The sequence below is a fragment of the Pseudoliparis swirei genome, chromosome 19 (genome assembly GCF_029220125.1).
Source record: "Pseudoliparis swirei isolate HS2019 ecotype Mariana Trench chromosome 19, NWPU_hadal_v1, whole genome shotgun sequence".
NCBI lineage: Eukaryota > Metazoa > Chordata > Actinopteri > Perciformes > Liparidae > Pseudoliparis > Pseudoliparis swirei.
Genome location: NC_079406.1, coordinates 17,215,235 through 17,237,444, shown reverse-complemented (window position 1 = coordinate 17,237,444; position 22,210 = coordinate 17,215,235). Strand labels below are relative to the sequence as shown.

Genomic DNA, 22,210 nt, shown 5'->3' with positions numbered 1-22,210 from the left:
AAAAATGTCATGCATTCTGGATTCATTACAAATCAACTGAAATATTGCAAGCCTTTTATTCTTTTAATATTGCTGATTATGGCTTACAGCTTAAGAAAACTCTAAAATCCTATCTCATAAAATTTTAATATTTCCTCAGACCAAGTAAAAAAAAAAGATTTATAACAGCTGAGTGTTTGTCAAGGCTCAGGAAACCCTTGCAGGTGTTTCGAGTTAATTAGACAATTCAAGTGATTTGTTTAATACCCTACTAGTATACTTTTTCATGATATTCTAATATTTAGAGATAGGATATTTGAGTTTTCTTAAGCTGTAAGCCATAATCAGCAATAAATCAGAATAAAAGGCTTGCAATATTTCAGTTGATTTGTAATGAATCCAGAATGCATGACATTTTTGTTTTTTTAATTGCATTACAGAAAATAAAGAACTTCATCACAATATTCTAATTTTCTGAGACAGTCCTGTATCTGAGATACTAGGCACCAGAGGCAACGCAAACTAAACCCGAGCCGATTCTGTCAGGAGTTTGGGGTCATTATTCTAGCTATTAACTTTCAGGACTTTGAACTGTACATTTATCATTACATTTTCAGGTTTTCTGTTTTGTTTCTGACATATGCCATGTGGCTTTGCATACACAGTTGAGACTACAGGCTATTCTCATCGATCACATCCACCACTTCAGTCATGGGAGTCATTTTACAAATATTATAGCCTTTTTCTTTGAGCCATCATTATATCACACGTATCCCCTTATATTTATATAGATATTGTGTCATCTACATGTATTGTAGCCTTAACGGAGAGATTTTTGGCCAAAATCCAATTTCAAGTTTGCTGTATGGGAAATCTTTAGAGAGCAGTCAAAATAGTTTTGCACTGAGGTGCTTTAATCTTGGTATTTCTATACTGGAAAGCCATATGTTAGCCCCTCAGGACAAATATGGTGCAAGAGCTAAACGGAACAGAATTATTACATAATTTACAACTATGTTCAACATTTAAGGGTTCATTATATTTTAAACTGCTATTGTCAATATTTGTACGATATGTAATGTCAAAGGGTTCAGAGAATTGTAAGCCAACTCTGCAGTTCCCCTCGGCTCTACGGAGCATTTAAAATCCTCTAGCTCAGGGGTCAGGAACCTTTTTGACTGAGAGCCATAAAAGCCAAGTATTTCTAAATATATTTCATTGAGAGCCATATAGTATTTTTAACGGATAATAAATTAAATATGTCTTGCTTTTAATGCGACTTCTGGTGCTGCATGATGCTCCGATGCGCGCGCACACGCCGGCATCAGAGCTCTGCAGAGACGGAGAGACGAGAAGTGTTAACGCAACACGTAGAGACAGAAATGACATGCTGTTGTGTAGATACGAACAACCTTTTGCATTTAGTGGCTAAAGAGCCAGATATACCCCTTACATGGAGGTCAAAACACATTGCCTCTGAATGATATGGGCTTATGGGAAGCCAAGTCCAAACTCTTTGCCTTACTTAGTAAAGAGGGCTAATCTGATCTCAAGCAACTTTTTCATTGAGTTCCGTCTCAATGGTATACTATGTATGGCAGTGGTCGCCAACCCGTCGATCGCGATCGACCGGTCGATCTCGGAGACGTTCCCTGTCGATCTCCAAAATAAAATGAAAATAAATTCAGAAACACATTGTTCCTTGTTTTCGAACATTTTCTGAAGTGTCTTCTGAAATGTTTTCTTTCTGACTGGAAGATTGACGTCAGAAAACATCTCCGCCTGATTCATGAACGCCTGAAAACGGGTTCGCTTACACAGCCGTGTTGTCAGCTGTGCTCCTGAAAGAGGGGAACGTACCACTACAGGTGGGACGCAGGGGGAAATGCAGAAAGACCTTGATTGATAACTTCACATATTACACAAGCTCAAAGTACACCGACATAAAACTACGTCATCAATAAATAAATGTTGAAATGCCTGTACCTTCGTGTACATGTTTACGTTACGGCATTAACAGGTTACGCCTGCGCATGCGCGACAGCCGAGATTCTTGGCGACTTGCCAGGTCTTACCTCGGTGAGTTGGGCTTTTCTGCTGTTGTCCTTCAAAACAAAAGCTCAACATTGAGCTTTTTTTTCTTGTCTGATAGAGCAATCTGGTTTACTTGAAAGTGATTGCAATTGCATTTATTCTATTATTTGAAAAGGGACAGATGCAGGAGTCACAAATGGTGATTCTCATATTTATTATTATGATAATTATTTAAATCTGAGGATGTCTGTTGAGTTGATGTGAATGTAATCACCAACGGTCTGAGTTCAGAATCAATCCCAGATGAGAAAACTTCCATGAATACCAAATTTGCCCCGAAAAACTCGTCAGTGGAGTTGAGAAAATCACCAAATCAAAGACCAGGAGCTGGATTACTGACACAGTTGACAGACGGCCTCAGACTGGTTGTCTGTGATTATGAACTAACTACAAGCTCACAGACAGAGTTCAGTCACAGCATCACACTGACTGGAATCACATGGCTTGATGGCATTGTGATGAGAGCTGAACTTACATGAGTTGCACTGACTGATCATGTTGTCAGTGTTGTGCTGTAACTGGATTGGATTAAATTTATTGTCATTGCTAGAGTACAGGTACAGAGGCAACGAAATGTAAATAAATACAACATTTATATTGGTAGTTCATCCAGCTGCTCATTGCAAATGTGTTTTTTCTTGTTCATATTGTGTGCGGTTAACAAATATCTTACTTGTTATATTACACTTAAATTCTGTGTTCCTGGTCCCATCAATTTGAACGCTGGACCCAAATGACAATTAGGCCAAATAAAAAGTTGTAAATCCAGTCTGGACCGTCGTTTTCTCTCAACGCCTCAATAGGTAGATCTTGCCGGTCATGAAGGCGGAGGTCAGGGATCTTGGGCTCAAAAAGGTTGGTGACCACTGATGTATGGTGTTTCAGTTGAAATGGGTTGGGAGGAAAACTCACATTTGACATTCAATATAGCATTTTACCTACGTTACTGTGGCAGCATACTGATATCCACTGAATGCCTTGAGGATATGAAATGCTTTTACACAGATTTTTATCGGATGAATGTTCAACTTCTTTTCAGGAACAGGTACACAATGGTGGTAGTTCTCGAAGTACATGCTAAATAGGAGAATTCCCCCCGTCTTGTTCCATTTGGATAAATAAACTATAAGAAGGATTGGGACCAGTCCCACCCTTATCCACAACACTTTACTTTGTAGTGTACGCCATGTGCCGGTAGACGTGTGCTTGTATAGTACAACATGTTCAGGTCATCAGACATAACAAAGACTGGTTTTACAGTGTCGTAGAGCTCATGTTTCACACTGTACTCAGTGCGTGTGTGTGTGTGTGTGGGTAAATCATCCCATCCACCTGTTTATCTTACTCTCTGGTCTCATTCTCATTGAGCTGTTGGATCAGTGTGACCTGCAGCCCAGACACTATGGTAGACATTAAAGCTACCTTTGCTCCCCCGGGAGACTGGACCCAGAAGTTTGTTTGCATTTCAGGGTCCGCAGAGTCTCAGCTGGATAATTCTGGTATGTCATATTTGAACACTGGATGGATATTGCACCACAGGCCCGACCTGTCCACTTGCCTAATTACCATGAGATATCTAATGATGTACATGATGCAAGTAAAGAGACAATAAAGAGCAGAATTACACACATTAATATAAACAGAAAGTCACACCAGATGGTGGAGGATCGCAGAGAAAGCTTTTCAAGAGAAGAATAGTGTCTATAAAGGCTTTAATTTATTTTCTAAGCATCCGCAAATATGACATTTTCAGGGCTCTCAAGTTTTGAAGACAGGCAAGCGTGACATTTCCATAAGCACCCGATGCTCACCTGTGCGCATCGAGCCGAGAAGAGTTGTTGACAGGGGGGGGGGGGGGGGCTATTGACTGCTAGTGACTAGCCAAGAGTTTTTTTCAGCGTGAGAAATACGATGTGTGGCTGAAAAAATAAATGGTTTTCAACAGCTGAACACTATTTTAGCATACCTCTTGAGATATATACAAATATCACCACAAATATTGAATATCATCATTCAAATAATTCAACAATATATTAAAAGCGATGTGTTACAAAACAACAATATCTAGTTAACAATGAACACAAATCAAATATATACATTTTACAACATATCCATGAAAACCACAGTGACTCAACCCAGTGCTGGGTTTCTAAATAAGTGCTCATATTACAGTATATTCCAGACAGACTTGCTTTCTGCAGGAATTTTCACACCGCATTGCCTTAAACGCATAGACGAGGCAGCACGGTGTCTCTTCAACCAGGTCCTCGTATACTTTTGGGGATCAAACCTGGAAGTAGGGGGGCCATTGATATTAATCATCATCAAGTTTGATATGTTTGAGATCAGTAGGACAGCCCTCTTGTCTGAGCTTATATTGTTCATAAGGCTAAAGTTCCTCTCACACTCTGCTGTGCTGACAGGGAATGTTTTCATACAGTTCATGAGTGGTTTTAGGTCCTTGGGCTCACTATTGGGCTCTTCCAGTAGGTCTCGCATCCCATTCAGTGCTTGGTCTGTGCACAAGTTAAATCGCTTGCACAGTCGCTTAACTTGTTCTTCACCATGGCGAATGCTGGGGTTTGATGGCCATTTACTCTGATCAAGGATGCTGAATCTTCAAAAGATATGCGTTGCCCAAGATTGTTCACAAGGCTTTGTAAGAACTGGCCTGGATTGATTGACTTCAGCTTTGCATTTCCTACCACAGTTATAGAGCGATACTCCCCAGTCTCTTTTGCTTCTAAAGCCTCACAGTATTTTTCACCTGGACGCTCTTTGAATGACTGTATCACTCTGATTGAGCGTTTCAGCAGATGCTCTGCTCTGAGAAGAGTTATAGAATGAGCTTGAAGCTCCTGTGACAGTAGACTTAGTTCATGGAGAGTGTCATACATGAGCCCAAGGTCACAGATAAATTCAGGACTTTGAACACGATATAATAAACCTCTGTGCATTTGTTTCTCTTTGGTGGACCTCATCTCATCAGAACATGCATTCTTAAAGTGCTGCACAAGACCTCCCAGTGATGTCCAAACAGCACGAACAGTACGAAAGCTACTGGCCACCCAGCGTACATCCAAGATTCTGCCAATGCGAAGAAGTTGTGAGCCTACTTCAGCTGCTGCATCTTTGAGTTCACGTTCATTTTTGTTTGACATACTGTACAGAGAATATAGCTTCTGCATAAATATTTTAAAGTGATTGACACCCTGTACCTCATCAACTGCATTTGAAACAGCTAGTTCAAGTCTATGGTTCATACAGTGCCATACAAAGAGCTTTGGGAATCTCGAGGTCAACCTGGTTGCTACTCCTGACTTGTTTCCTAACATGACACTGGCTCCATCAGATACAAATGTTACCCAGTTTTCACATAGCCACTCTTCTGTAAAGCCAGCATTCGTTAAACAGGTGAGTAAAGCCTGCTCTATGCCATCTGCTCTCTGATTTTCTAGTTCAACAAGTTCAAGGAATATGAACTCAGGGCTTTCTTCTTGAATTGACGCTTTAACAGAAACTGTCATGACAGGTTTGTGACTTAAAGAAGAGGCCTCGTCAATTAGGACAGCTAACTTAGTCGATGATGCTATTATGCTACTGACAATTTTGCTCTGCATCTCACTGGCAACATGTTGTATTATTTGTGTTGCACTGTAACGTGAATGAAGTATTGAGCCCATCTTTTCACCATTAAGTTCCTGCAGCTCAATGAGGCTTTCATGGTCAGAAAAGGGTCTGTTCTTTTTGGCCAAATGGTTGGCTGTTCGGAACACAGCTTCGGTTTCCTTCATGTAGGACTCAGTCATAACCTCCACTGCATTCTCAATGGCCGCTTCTTTCTGTTGTTCTGCCACCTTCACAGCTTGAGTGTGTGCCTTGGACAAAGCATGTTTCCTGACCTTATTTCTCAAGACTGACAGACTTGTTTCTCTACTTCCCTGAGAAGACACTTGAATTTCAAAGTTTCGCGAGGGCGTTTGCAATTGTAAAAAGAAATTGTTGTTTGAATGGCTCGCTTCATCTTACCTGTTCATTACGTTTTAGTAAAGGCTAATAATTCAAAGTAAATTAACAAATTTGTCTATATGCAAAACATTTTTGCTTATTAAGACCTGCCTCTGATTGGCTCATTATCAGTTCTCTCCACTCGCGCTAAAAACCTAACCAATCTAACCAGCGAAGGCTTTAGCCCCGGATGTTTTTTAGCCTAGGGACGCCACTGGCGCCAAGTGAAATAACTTCTCTGATTCACGTACTTTTTTCAACTATCTGATCTCTCTCCCGTCGCTCCGTGTGTGTGAATATGGCACAAGAGTCGAGGGCGGGGCTTAACGGAATACACACATGTGATTGGTCGAGTGTGTGAGAGGATTTACAAGGCGTGTGTTTCCTGGACCGCTGGACGAGAGCCGCAAAGGCAGGAAAAGCTGCGCCGGTGAAATAGAAGCGATTCATCAACAGTTAATAATTCGGAAATAATAATTGGATTTCGGTCCAGGGTCCACAGACAACGGCGACTGGGTCCAGACCCGGACCGCGGTCCGCCTGTGAGTGACCCATGCACTACTAAATAATGCGCACCAGGCCAGTGGCGTCCCTCGGCTAAAAAACATCCGGGGCTAAAGCCCCGGATGTTTTTTAATTAGCCCCGAATGTTAATAAAAAACAAAAAAAAGATTTGGCACACAAGTGGTTAACACTTCCAGGTCGCACGTGACGTCATTCACCCAAAACAGCGGAGTCAGGCTGGCAGCGGGCGCACGTAACAGCAAGCTGCTGTCTGAGAGTGTTTCTATCAGTCAGTGCGTTTACATGATGGTATAATTCGAATCTTGCTTTAGTCGGACGATGCTATCTTTTGGGGGATCTGCTGTTATCCCAATATACATGGCAGTGAGTAATTCGAATCATTGGCCGAAAGCATGTCATATCCGATACGATAGGCGGCGCTGTTTTCATTACAACTCGTGGTGATACAGCCATTTCCGCTTGACCTCTTCACCACCACCAACAACAACATTTCGAGAAAGATGGCGAACAGAGAGCGAGGCGAAGCTACATCCCTCTACTATTCTTCCATGGTGTTAATAGCAGTACAGTGAATGCAAATGGCGCTATTGGCTGAGTTGATAACAGAGAAGACGCCGTCGGTACATGGAGAATTTAATTTATCGTCTTTCGACTTCCGGGTCACGACATGGGAGGGAGGGAGGAGGGCGGCGGGATCTCGAGCATGCGCAAAGACGCAAAGTCCAGTTCCGAATCGAATTCAGAGTTACATGACGCGAGAGTCGAATTATCAACTGGATCGGACCGAGCTATCCAGGGGTGTTAATCGGACCGAAGTCGGACCGCACATAGTCCGACTAAGGTGTTTACATGAAACGGATAATTCGATTTCAGTCCGACTAAGCCAATAATTCGATTGCATGTAACCGCACTGAGTGGCGGCTGGTGAATTTTGGGGGGGGGGGGGCACAGTTTAAATATCACTCACCAATGAAAAGAAAAGAGGTTTTGAGTAGAATATTGTAAAAAACAAAGCTTTATTTCAAGAACACACCGTGCTCAACACTGTCCAATAACAACTATCAACACACTGTAACTTTGGGCATGAGAGGTTCAGAGCAGCTTTAAGGAACATTGGGTTGGGTTTCAGAGGTTTGCAAAATAAAAGAGGTTCAGAGCAGAATAGTCAGAAAGAGATGCAGCACATGTTACATTGGGTGACAGAGCAGACCCACTACTGTAAAGAAAAGTAGCCTCCTCTCTTTAAAGTGGTCACTTTACTCTCTGGTTAAAGTCAATCATGTCTGTAACCAGCCTGTTTCCATTATTCTTGAGGGAATGTGTCTGTTTTTCAGAACTTCTTCGTTGTGTTTCGATGCCAGTTCGGTCTCCTTCTGCTGACTGTAAACAGGGTTAGCTTCAGGCTGTTAGCGAGTTAGCTCCATGCTCTTAGCTAGATAACTGCGGCAAGATTCGTGCTTTACACTTGTCTGCAGCTCTTTAGATCCCTCACCCCGTTGTAGTCCAGAGAGTTTCAGTCCCTTTGGAACAACAGACAGGGGAAATTAAACAGCGCATTACTCACTGAGCCTCCAGCTGACAGCTCCGTTAGCAACCTGCTCCCGTAGCTCCGTGGAGCTCTCTGGGCTGAGGGAACGCCGGTCTCTGATCTGCCGAATAGTTCAATCACGTGAAATAATAAAACGATGTCATTGGCCAACGAGCGCACATTTTTGCGACCCAAGATTCACGTTTCATCCGCCAATGAGAAGCCGTCCTTGCCGAAACGACTGAAATATTTTATTGATGCCGTACACACACGTTGGATCGCCTCCAAAAAGGGGAGGGGCTTCTCTCCGTGATAATGGCGATATATTATATTTTTTCACATTAACTTAAGTGGTTGTTGACAGGCTGACGGTCTACCACACACATTTAGCGCGTCAACACGGTATATTTACTATTTAAATGATTTGGCATAGAATGTTTTTTGACAGGTTGTTTTTTTTTTTTTTTTTTTTTTTTCATCTACAAATTTTAAGAGGGGCGGCGCTCTAGCGCCCTCTATGGACGAACCGCCACTGGTTTCTATGTCTACAAATTTCGCTGCTTCACTCTTCTGGGCTAAGCCCAGCGCCGCCGCTCCCATAACGCGCATCGCTCTGCCGTGATACGCGCCGACACATCCGCGCACACAGGTGAGCACACTCTCACTAGAAAAACTCACTAGCACCCCCCCCCCCAGATGTATCCAAATCCTAGAGACGCCCCTGCACCAGGCACCAGCGGTGATTGAGAAGTGGGTATACGCAATGCTGACTGAAAAATAAGTGGGTATACGCCGTATACCTGCGTATACCCTGGACTGTGGACCTCACCACCCACCCACCCACACCCACCACAACCTCCCACACACACACACACACACACACACACACAACACACAAATATTGTGTTTGTTGTTGTTGTAAATAGTGTGTGTGTTGTTGTTGCCTATTCCATCCTGTGATTATTACTTTTTATTTTCACTGCACACCCTGTGTGTATGTGACAAATAAAACATCTTGAATCTTGATCTTGAATCTTGAATCTACACCACTGAGTGTATTGTCTCCAGGCTGGAAAGGGAAAACATTTCTTCTCATTAATTGTACGGTATTGTATCCTTTATATCAATGGCACGTTGATTTACAGCTCACATTTCATGTTACATGGACTTTGAGCCTTGCTTACTGTACAAATGGGTACAAGTCTTTTATTTAGGGTATGTGATAGCTACAACATATAGCGTATCAACATATTTCTGACGATGACCTCTCTCTCCTCCACTTCCTCTCCAGCATGGGTCGGGGCCCTGGCCATGGGCATGATCTTCTTCTGTTCACCTGTGGTCAGCATGTTCACAGACCACTTCGGCTGTAGGAAGACAGCTGTCAGCGGGGCATTGCTGGCTTTTATAGGACTGCTCAGTACATCCTTTGCAAAGTAAGCTACTGTACATTAATAATTAAAGGTATTACTTGTCCGAGTCCTACTTTGTGACTATAATGTATTAATAGTACATTTTACTCAAAGAACAAAGCATTTGTGTTTCTGAAAAATGGCCATATTCCACTTTCTTGCACTCAGTCTATACTCACACAGAGTGGGAGAAAAAAACATGAAGATAGATACGACAATGAAAATAAAGCTATAGTACCAATTCCACATAAACCTTTTAAGATTTTGGATTTTGTTACCTAAAGAAATCTATAAAGAGCAGCCATCATTACAGTTCCGCCTCATGCCTGAGTATTACTCCTGTGACCGTGTACTTCCGCGTCCTGTGCGGGCTCCTCTCGTGCACACCAGGCTTGCAATTAGTTCTTCAGTGGATTGTGCCGAGAATATCATTTATTTTAGATTTTTCAGTCTCGTGGTCTTTGTTTCTTGTTGTTCCTAGACCCTGATATTGAATCAAACTTCTGCAGTTTCTGTGATCCCTGCACTGTAAATTCCAGAGTGTTAAAAATTCAGTGTTAAAGTATATTGACTCTTTCAGAGTTATTACAACACTAGCAGGAGTAAATAGCCCCCAATGTTGGTGTACATATTCAGAGTTAAACATGTTTGTGTAAAATATACAGTATTAAATTGAATTGACTGTCAGAATCATGACAACTAAAGCAAGAGTAAAACCCCCATGTTGATGACAACGTTCACTGTTGCTCTGCCCCCTCCTCCTTTCAAATTGAGTTTCATCACGTGCGTTTTAATTCTAGAAAGAATTTCTCTAAATCCTTTTTTTATATCAAATGTTGATATTTCAGCTGAAGCAACATTTTATTTATTTACCAGTGTATATAGCCCAATATAACACATCTCAAATTTGCTACAAGGGACGACACCATACAACACCCTCTGTCCTCTGACCCTCAGTTTATTTTCCATTGCAGCTCCCTGAGCCTTCGCTATTTCACATATGGCATACTGTTCGGCTGTGGCTCATCCTTCGCCTTCCAGCCCTCGTTGGTCATCCTCGGTCACTACTTCCGCCAGCGCCTAGGCCTGGCCAACGGCGTGGTGACGGCCGGTGCAAGCCTCTTCTCCATGGGCCTCCCGGTTTTGCTCAACAAGGTGGGGGAACCTCTGGGCCTCAGCAGGACCTTCCAGATTCTCAGCCTCTTCATGTTGGTCCAGGCCCTGCTGGCGCTGCTGTTCAAACCTTTACTGCCTGCTGGAGGAGGCATGGGACCCCCAGGCATGGGTCCTGGCCCTGCCAAACCCCAAACCCAGCCAGGGGCCACCGCCCAGGAGGGGAGCAGGTGGAGCAGGGTTCTGGGTGAGGTCAGGAAGTACTTCAACCTGCGTGTGTTCCACATCTTGACATACCGACTGTGGGCGTTTGGAGTTGCAACAGCTGTACTGGGATACTTTGTGCCGTATGTTCATCTGGTAAGAACAATACTAGGACTGCTTGTAGTTAAATTGCACATTGTGTGTTTGCGCTTGCCTTGAATTGGGTTATCTAAACTAAAAACTGTACAAATATTAAGCAAAAAGTTCAAGAAGTGTTAAATGTATATGGTCACTTATGGAGTGTGACCGTGAGAACGTGGACATCTTGCCCTCTGAATTAATATTAGTGTTGTATAAATAGTATTTCGGTATTTTGACGAGCCGCACAGCTGAAGCACATTACATAACATGTAGACGTACCAGCAAATGTCACGTACGTTTTTTCTGCGAACAACATAATGTCTGCCCTTGTTTTAGAAGCTCCAGCACAGGTTAGTTTACATTGTTTTTTGTTCCCTGCTTGGGCTCAGCCTGCCAGCTGCTGTTAATCTAACACACACACACACACACACACACCTCCAGTGGCTGTGAGGAAAAGGAGAATTTAAGATATGTCTCTGAAGACCTTTTTTTCTTTCTTTTTAATAATAAAAAAACTGCCACCGCTACACGACCCCGGATAAGCGGCAGATGATGGATGGACGGAAAATAAAAAACAGTATTAAAAAAAAGAGTAAAATAACAGATTAAATTGAGCTGCAAAAATGTGATTTATTTTAACTTAAATATTATAAAACGAGAATGGGCACTCGGTAGAGCACATACCTTCGCATATCACAAGATTGGGCATTGAATTATGAACATTTTGGCATTAGTTGCATGCCAATTGGATACAAATTGACCGTGCTATGGTAAAAAGAAGATTTTGACCTATCCTTGACTTTGACCCGATTGATCCCAAAATCTAATCAAATGGTCCCCGGATAATAACCAATCATCCCACCAAATTTCATGCGATTCGGTTTAAAACTCTTTTTGTTATGCGAATAACACGCATACAAATAAATAATTACACGGCGATCAAAACATAACCTTCCGCATTTTCAATGCGAAGGTAATAAAAAATAAAATGAAATCTCCCTCAAGACAAAGCATAGTAATTTAGCTTTCCACGATGAAAACAATCCGAAATTTGAAATATGGGACATATCTGCACATGATCGATTGCAGACGTTGGTGTGAAATAGTGAGATAGTGAAGGAAGAGGATGAAGTGTAAAGCTGCAGCATGTAGCTGTGAAGTTGATCTCCCTCTATCCAGATGTCGGATGTTCCAGCTCTGGCCTCCCTCCGTCTGGCCTGTTGTTTCAGGCTGGGCCCAGATGTAAGCACAGCCCCGGTCTTTGTATTGGCTCGACCACCTCAGGAAACCTCTCCTGTATGGCCTCTCTGTATTCCTAAACATGCCTATCCTATGGCTATTGATGAATGTAGAGACCTTCAAAGCAGAGGACATTTTTCAAAAGTTCAGGAAAGACTTCAGAGAGCAGTTTAATGTTTTGAATCTGATTTGGGGGCTGAGAGAGGGAGGGTCTGACCTATATGTGTTGGGTTTTCCTGGTCTGCTGTTCAAAAGGTCTGTGGATGGAGATATTTAGTTATTGTTAGAACTTTGCTTGGGGGTTATGGATCGACAATTCCTCACCCCCTCTCTCTCAATGCACAGACATTTGCTGAGTTAATTGACTTCTTAGGCCTGAAGCACGCACATAAACATGAGAAACTAGAATGGGCACTCGGTAGAGCGCATACCTTCGCATATCACAAGATTGGGCATTGAATTATGAACATTTTGGCATTAGTTGCATGCCAATTGGATAAAAATTGACCGTGCTATGGTAAAAAGAAGATTTTGACCTATCCATGACTTTGACCCAATTGATCCCAAAATCTAATCAAATGGTCCCCGGATAATAACCAATCATCCTACCAAATTTCATGCGATTCGGTTTAAAACTTTTTTTGTTACGCGAATAACACGCATACAAATAACTAAATAAATACACGGCGATCAAAACATAACCTTCCGCATTTTCAATGCGAAGGTAACCAGCAGGTTGTGTGATAAATCATTTAACATTACGAGCTCCTGGTGAGCTTCTTGTGTGGCACAATCAGATTCAACCAACAAGCACGCAGCCAAACCTCACGCAGCACTGAGTCTGTTTCTCTTTCCGTTTCTCAGATTAACTTTGTGAAGGAGCAGTTCAAGGGGACCCAGAAGGAATGGGTACTACTTGTATGCATAGGAGCATCATCTGGGGTGGGACGCCTCGCCTTCGGCAAAATCGGAGACCTCATTACCGGCGTTCAAAAGATCTACATGCAGGTGAGGAAATATTTAAAGGCATAGAATGTGAAAACCAGTAAGACTAGATTTTGAAAGAATTCAACCGACGAATGGAGCTAGCAGCAAAACGAGAAAGCCACCTATTCTGCAACACTGACAGCTCGTCCCGTCCGGCCTCCATCCGAAGCCACTTTCGTCGGGGCGACTGTGGGGCAGTGGTCAGCAGGTCTGTCTTCCAATCAGGGGGTTGGCGGTTTGATCCCCGCCCTAGTCGATGTGTCCTTGAGCAAGACACTTAACCCTGAATTGCTCCCTGTAGCTGTGTCTCCGCTGTATCAATGCAACATGTAAAGTGTCTGAGTACCTTAAAAAGCGCTATATAAATTAAATGTTTTCTTATTATTATTACTTCCCCAAAATGGCCATTATGATTTAACATATAACAAACGTGAATAACAAAAAGCTCTTTGCTATTGTTGGTACTCACAGCTGTCGAGCTAGCAGCTTGTGCAGATGAACATGATTTTAAGGATTCCTTCTATTTCACAATCAATCAATGATAAATGTTACTTTTTACTATTTCTTAGAGCTTTGTGGCTTCTACATGTATATTCCTGTGGTATAATGCCACGATGATGATAACATTGTTAATAGTGCCAACAATTCAAATAGAAATCTGCACACCAACTGTAATCAAAAGACTGAAGGTTATCTATTAATAGTTGTCTTTTGAGGTTCTTTGTGAGACACTGTGAACATTCACATTGACATTCCTTTTCTCTTGGTTTTACTCACTGCACTGACACACATACTATCACACTGAGCCAAGATGTATTTAATTGTATTCTATTAAAAGTTTTATGGAGTGTCACTAAATTGAACATTATATATTTTGATTTGCAACCAGAGAGATTTAATCTTTCATGGCTTATTAGGCTGCAGAGAAACACGACTCAAATACCTATTTGCACATACTTACAGTACCGGAGTAGAAATAAGCTGTTGTGTTGCCAAAAGATTTACCCGATTGGATAATGGCGGGGATGATTTAGTCTGCAGAAAATGGAAGCACAGCAGTTCTGATCAAAGGTGAATAGGAATGGGATTTTTCATTTTGTGCCTGCTGAATGCAAACGACCCAAAGGCTGTGTTGGCCAAAATCCCCACAATGTGTATGTTGTCAATCAAGTGGGTTTTTCAGCAGAGGGACCCTGAGTCAGCAAAGTTATTTCAATTCAATCTTTCAAGTTTTTTCCATCTTGCGTTCTTGTACAATCTAGGAATAAGAACTACCAGGTTCTGCATTAGTGTCTCCCTCCCAAGCCATTAGACTCCTTAGTCCTAAAAACTGTTAATATCTTGTCTCAATAAAGTCAGTTTAATCACAGATGAAATATTTTCAGCTCTTAGTTTTCTGCATTGAGATGCCCCACACTGTATTCCACCTGAAATATGTATGTTTTTTGAAGTCCCAATCGTAGCCGGAGGGTTTGCTCTGTCGCAGAAGCAACACAATGTTTAAAAGGAAGCCAAAAGGCCTGCAGGTCTGTTCCTGTTGTACAAGTACAACAAGGATAGAAACTGAGCCATCTGTACAGTATTTCTCCCCTCACTTACTCATCAGTGCGCTGAAAACAAGCAAACACCGACTGCAGCTATGGCCTCTGAAACAGCCAGCCATGTCATTCAGAAATAGAAATGTGCGAGAGACTTAAAGCTCGTTGTTACCTTGTGTGTTTCAGGTGGTGTCCTTCATGGCTCTGGGCCTGATGTCCATCTTGATCCCTCAGTGCTTGGTGTTCGAGTGGCTGGTGGTTGTGTGCGTATTCTTGGGGCTGTGTGATGGCTGCTTCCTCACCATGATGGCTCCCATAGCCTTTGAGCTGGTGGGGCCGATGCAGGCGTCGCAGGCTATCGGCTACCTTCTTGGCCTTATGTCTCTTCCCATGACTGCGGGGCCACCCATTGCTGGTGAGAAGCAAAACACACAACTAATTACAGTGAGCTGGTTTCTTGCACTACATTCAGGATGTTGGCAGTGGCAACGCACAGCAAGCTTATTGATGTTATCCGAGTAAAACAGTATGTAGGGATCAAAGAGAGTAAGACAAATGCAGGGCATCAGAATGTATCTGTAGAGCGGTTTGGGCTCGATGCCGACTGTTGGCTGTCTATGGATTTATCTTCAGGGGGAAAAGCACTACAGGGTCAGATGACAGAACTCAACTCCTCTTGTGTCTCGTCTACGTCCTTCTCTTCTTCTCTCGAATAACAAGCGTGTATAGAAGTGCACTATTACAACTATTACATTGTTGAGGCATCCTTGTGCTCCCTCATGCCAACCTCTTTTAGGTCTCACACATACCGGGACTGCTTTTACCACAAAACACTCAGCGTTCCTTTGGTGGCCTTAGCTCAGCAAACCAGATGTTCTCATCATGGTTTGAGATATTTGTACAAATTACATTTTAGGACGAACGAACAACCCAATGTCATTTCTGTTTTAGATTTTTTTTTTATTGTGGAAAGCAATATCTTGAAATTCTTTGATGACGACGTCCCAAACTATGCATATTTATGTCCATGATACTGATCTGCAACTATTTTTAGCGGTTGGTAAAAAAAAAAAAATAGAGATTTCAAGATGTCACCTCAGGCTGTGGGAAATGTTCCCTTTTTTCTGACATTTTCGAGAGGGAACAATTTATTGTTTAATCAAAACGATTGTTCGTCAGATTAAAAAAATTATGGTTTGTTTCAGATCAAAAATATACATTTAATTCATTTATCTACTTACATGTAGTATTCTATACATATTGTTTTCGTTCTCTGAATCTTATTTTAGCAAAAGGACTAAACTGACCAGCCAAATGATTGCACTTTTTGTCTCTGCACACAAAGATCTGCATTCAGACATAAAGGACAAAAATGTGGCATATGGTTTTAATTTCCCCTGTGACTAACCACAGATATATAACATCGTCTCCTGTAGTTAAACAAAACATTGACAGGATGCAGACGACAATAATGTGGGATTTATACTTTCAATATGAACATACATGAACAACGAAGGCAGCGACATAGTCTGAAAGTGTTGTTCTGTACAGTACAAGAGAAAGAAAGCATACATTACAGGCAACAATGTGAGTGCACGCCCCTCCCGCTGCTCCTCTGTCACATGTTCAGCGGTAGATTGAACTTTTAGTGCAGTGTGCTGAACTTCTTGACCTGGCTTTGTCACCGTCGGTGCGCTTTGTATGACTTAGCCTGCATGCTGACGTGTGTAGTATGTGGATCTACGCTCTGCAGACAGGGACAGGTTTTAGTGCTAGATTTGATCACAATAGTACAGTCTTCTTGTTGACTTCCACTCTTTGGATTTAAAACAGTATTATTGTGACCATATATTGTGTTGCCACTTATGTTAATAATAGCTAATTAAATTGGCTGGTGCATCAATGAGCCAACACAATTGACTGCCCAATTTTAAGGCACTATATTCATGACACACACAGGAGCACACTTCTAGATAACTGCATTAAAGTGACACTTTAAACCACAGGAGATCTGCAAAAACAGGATCTTTCTGTGCTGTTCTCGCTATTTTTTCAGAAACAGGTCAACGTTTAGGGTATGCATCTTTGAACCATCCTGTTTATTTGAAGACATGATAACATGAATCGAGTCCCACTACCTCCACTGCCCAGGTCTCCTCCACGATTACTTTGGGAACTACACGGTGGCCTTCTCCCTGGCTGGGGTGCCTCCTATAGTGGGGGGCGTGGTGCTGTTCTTTGTGCCACTGATACACCGCAGGCTCCAGGCAGCGGCATCATCGGAGGAGACGTCCACGACCGCCCACATGCTGCCAAGCGCAACACCAGCGGGGGAGCACAAGAGCTGCTCCAATGGAGACCTACTGCCGGGCTACACCGACATAGAGACACACATCTGAGTCGCACTGTACAAAGGTTCCCTATATTTATACATGTCAAGCATCATTGAGCCCTTTGGTGCACTTTGACGTATACGTATACATAGTTCTTCCTCTTATATGTGACTCTGCTTTTGCTTTCACTCCCCAGGGATTCAGCCCACCAGCACCTTTAATCATCCTTAGATTTCCCTTCTCTCAACCATGGACTTCCGGTCGGCTGACGTCTCACCCTCTCACCCTCCTGGACTCTTATGGGCTGTTTGTTATTTTCATGTGAAGAGAAATCGAAAAAGGGCGCTCTGGCTACCAGCGACAGAGAGGATGGAAAGAAGGCACATCAGCGAAGGATGATGGGAATGTATGAAGGAGGATAAGCACAACACAGTCTCAACTAGGGTTGTTTAATCTGTGGAGACTCTGTAGTATCACATACCTCCAAGAGGAAAGAAATGATGACATTTTAACTGACTGATTTTAAAAATTTCATATCATGCTGCTTTGGCTTTTAGAAGCTCTAAAAAAATTAAAAAAAACTTTGTTTCTAGATTCCAAAGAACACATTAAGATAACAGGCATATACAAAAGGAATTAGTGAGGTGATAAATTCATGCTATCTTTATGTAGTTCCTCATGCGTCTACTTTTTTTTAACAATACATTTTATTTAGTAATCCAGTCTTATTTAGTCCACTGTAGCTGAACCACAATTTGATTTTGAGGGATTTGCTTTATTCTATTCCACTGCGACGAGAGAAAAACATACACCACAATCACCTCAACTGAACCGACTACTGTTATCACACCCAGGGCCCAAAATACTTCATCATTTTTAAAAACTGCTCCAAAAGCCTGCCTGTGTGGACCACAGTTGTGTTTGTGGCAGCTGTTGATTCCCGCTGATTCATATGCCATGAACCCTAGAGTGTTAGAGTTTTTACACGGTTGGAATTTTGGTCAATGACTCTGCAGCTCGTGGCAGGTTATCTTATGCAATCCGAAGAAGTGAGACATGAGAGCTGTGCATCTGCTGCCTTAATTCATGAAACACTACAGGTGATGCAAGGTCTTTTTACGAGTCTTTACAGCCTCAACCCTCAGCGTTGGTTTTTCCCATCATCACACTAGTTATTATTGGCCTTGAATAGTTTAAATAGGGCGCTAGATAAATCTGCAGTAACTGTATTTCGTACGGCTTTGAAAAATACTTCACATACGTTTTTTTGTAGTGTGAACACTACAAGTGGAAGGAGTTGGAATCATGCAGTGTTCGCTGTTGGTAGCATCGGATTTCTTTCAACTTCCGATTCGTGTCGATTTATTCTGAATGCCTGTGTGTGTGCATCTGCATTTATAATAGCAGAGGCAGTTACTACGTTACGATCTGTTAATAAGAGCGGGTGATTGAGATTAAAGCTGCCAAATGGCCTGAGCCCTTATTAGGCCATCTCACAGATAAGCCAATCAATGTGCTGCTTTAAGTTTAGCTTTGTGTCATGAGGCCGTCACTCACTGCGTTGGCAGTCATAAAATAAAAGGTCACAGCCTCATTGAGATATTCCTTCAAGAGGACAGTTTGCAGTTATTATGCTTCTTAAACATTTGGACCACTTACCTCTGCACTCTTAGATTACAAGTTCTCTTGAACCATGCATTTTAATGAAAAGATGTGAAGTAGAGCTGCTGTTTGAGTTACAATGTGGTTATACGCATAACTGAGTGGCAGAGAGGAATTAGTACACAGTAAGGAAGGAAGTGCCCCGCTGATCAGGTGGTAGCCTATTACTTTTTGTCAATTCCCAGCTTTGCTGTCACTGCCAGCACCAAGTCAGCTTCTGTGTTACAACACTTTAGAGCCCAAAAGCTACACAAACCTCATTACTGAGTAGTTTTTTGGGAGTAATGCTATTAGACAAACAGTTCTGAATCGGAAACATACATCTATACCTCAGCAATCAAACAATCCTCAGCAATCCAGATGAACAAGTTCTTCATTACTTTATTATTTCTCTCTTCTGTGTTATGGTTTTTGTTGTTGGAATTTAATTCAGAGCCACAAAGCCGCCCAACACCTGTTTTAAATCACCATGGCTTCCTCTAAAACCTCATTAGTGTCTCTTTAGGAACCACCAAACTGTGGAAATGTCAAACTTCCATTCCCTATAATCGAATACTTGGTGCGTAACCCATTTTGATATTTATCCTTCCATTTTATTTTGCCTTCATATCCACTTGCTCCTTTGTTCTTGCTCCTCACCATTCCTGCTCTCTCTCACCTCTACCTCCACAGCATTCTCTTATATTTATCACATCCTCATATCTCTGTTTGTGTTTGAAGAAATGCAGTTACATTACTGTCTAATATCCTTAACTTAAGTTAAAGAGACACTCAACCGTCAGCAGTGGAGAACCATATAATGGTTGAAGCATGTTTGAAAGCAAAAAATAGGCCTCTAGTTTGACGGAGGTTGTGTTACATTTGATCGGCAGTGCAAGTCGCAGCTGACGCTAGCAGACGAAAGCAAAAGGCAGCGGTACTTTTAAAAAGTGCCGCTGCCTGAAATGTCTTCGTACCTGTGATGTAAGGTAACTAGCATCATAAATTTAGGTTCATCAGCCTCCTGACAAATCTAATCCCAGGAATAAGGACACCGTCTACTCTTACTGGCTAATTCTTTTTTCTTGAAGCGTTGTATTTAACCAAATCAATATGCCTGATAAATTGTGATTAACTAAGACATTTATTTAATTTCTCATTACAGTTGTGTGTTATGAAGGTTGCGAGAGATTCTCTTTATATAATCTAAAAATAACGAAACCTTATTGGCTCTACAATGTGGACAGCATTCACCCACAATACACAGATGATGTATTTTTTCGGAAATTAAATAGAGGCAACATTTGATGAATCACTTCATATTTTCACTTTAAATTCTGTTACTTCTCCACTGAAGAAAACACTGGCCACTTACTGAGAATTTGCACTGATTTACTGCTTTCAAACTAGGGGCCTGTTTCCCTTCAGGCCGATCTGGCAAATGAACGAGGGCATGGACCCTACAACAGAGGACTTCCCCTCATGTGGCCATATTCAAGGACCTGATTGTGTTCCTATGCACAAAATATATCCGTCTCAACAACATTGAATACAATGTTGTTTTACTGTGAATTCATGTTTTTTTCTCAATTTACTTGTCAAATATGTTGTCAGCTTATACTTAACATCAATGTTTTTATTTTTATTGAGACGAAGACTAGAAGAAAGACTTTTGATCAGAGTTGCTAGATTTGAGATTATAAAGTGAATTTTCCATATTTTAACGTGACTTTTGACTCATTATTTTACTTTTTTAATTCTGTCTTTTCTTAATGACTTGTCAGACTCAGAACCACCAGTGTGCTCCTTTTTATTAGTAGTATGTTAGAGAAAACTGACATGTTTGTACGAAGATATGTACTTTATACTAAACACTTTGTCATGGTCTTTAAATAACCAGAAATGTTTCTATTGTTTTTAATAACTGACTTGTATTTGTTGGGCTTTTTAATGATACACTTCAGTGACTACTGGAAACCGTAGTTTTCAAATGAAATACCACAGTGAAGGAGCTTAACAGATGAGGAATGATGCAGTGCATCTGGTTGGTTGCACGCCATCTGTGGAACCGGTGCTGAGCTTCACTCGCAGCCGACATCCGGTGACCGCTTCCTTTTCTGTCATCACGTCAAACTCTAAACGATGAATTTGATCACCTGTATCCTACAGAAGCTCCAGGACCGACTAAACCTATATGGTAGAGCTCTTTTACTAAACTGCAATGTCCTCCCGACACACGCCTTACCTTTTTATATTAATACATATTTCTGGCTTAGTTATTCTACTTCATTTAACAATATCTGACATTAAAGCATGCTGCTAGAATCATTAAGGTAATTGTTGGTGTTTAAAAAAAAAAAGTTATTTTGAATCTGTATCAAAGGAGGCACATTTTTCTATTAAACCAACAATAAAGATGTAATATGAAAACAACTCATGCTGTCATTGCCAGTCACTCTTTTGTTGGCGGTGTGCTTCCAGTCCTGAACTGTTCCACTTTCATGCTGGAGATTAACCCCAAACCCTCTGAATGCATGAACACGTAAACACGGGTGCTATTCAGGGACACACTCCTCCTTATCACCACGGCAACATGGCTGGGTTCATTGAGGCAGTCAGTCCTCTCTTGATTCATCTTTCCCTTATTTAACCTCAGTATCTCACAATGCAGCCAATCACGAGCAGTCCTGAAGATCACACTTTTCTGAAGCAGCAAAGTTCTGAAGTTATGGGATCGGGTTTTTTTCATGTCGTCACAAGTCAGGAATAGGTCACAAGTTGAGCCTGGGGCGATCCTTTTTTTCCTCTTTTTAAAAATAAATAAATGAACATGAATAAAGTGAAGAAGAAACTTATATGGGGCATAGGTATAAAAAAGAGAACAATATTATTAAATAAAATAAAATCTAAAGTTGTATTAAAGCCAGCAAGAAATGAGAGGTCCTATCGGGATCATCAATGTCTGACCAAGTGCACCGATTCAAACTTCACCTACCGTGTGGCAATACCAACTCCAATTTCAGCTCATCACAAAGAAACCTGGGAACCAGTTCCAACCACACAATACAGAAATATTGACTTTGGGGATACAAACCTCAAAAGTACTTCACACAAGGTAACTAAGGTCTGCTCTTACGCAGGTGACCTAACCTAAACCAGAAAAACAAAAGACTGGAAAGAATTGCGGAAAGGGCCTGAAGACCAGGGTTTCTGGTTGAATCGAATAAAATGAGGTCTGCATTAAGTCAAGAGATGTGTAGGTGTGAGTCCCCACCTCCCTGAAGTCACAAAGAAGGGGCGTTGCCACACCCTGATTGGCCAAGAGGGGAATTGCACCAAGCTGCTCTCAATTCTTAATTAGGAGTCAGTCCCCAACACCATGCTAAACAGATCATCTGAAGAACCCTCCAATTAACTCAGACTTTCCTCTCAAAGGAATTGGGAAAAGGGAAATGACAGAGAACTGGC

At 41.7% G+C, this 22,210-nt stretch overlaps 1 protein-coding gene across 1 annotated transcript in view; it reads left to right on the top strand.

The window, feature by feature from the left end:
* slc16a2 (solute carrier family 16 member 2) overlaps positions 1-21,175 on the top strand; it is a 39,877-nt gene extending 18,702 nt beyond the window's left edge. Inside the window, exons 2-7 of the mRNA XM_056439139.1 lie at positions 9,426-9,570; positions 10,521-11,019; positions 13,108-13,251; positions 14,955-15,183; positions 16,920-17,183; positions 17,298-21,175. Of these exons, the coding sequence (XP_056295114.1) occupies positions 9,426-9,570; positions 10,521-11,019; positions 13,108-13,251; positions 14,955-15,183; positions 16,920-17,167 (1,265 nt within the window). The 3' untranslated portion in view covers positions 17,168-17,183; positions 17,298-21,175. The remainder of the gene's footprint in view (positions 1-9,425; positions 9,571-10,520; positions 11,020-13,107; positions 13,252-14,954; positions 15,184-16,919; positions 17,184-17,297) is intronic.
* Positions 21,176-22,210: the final 1,035 nt, after the last annotated feature.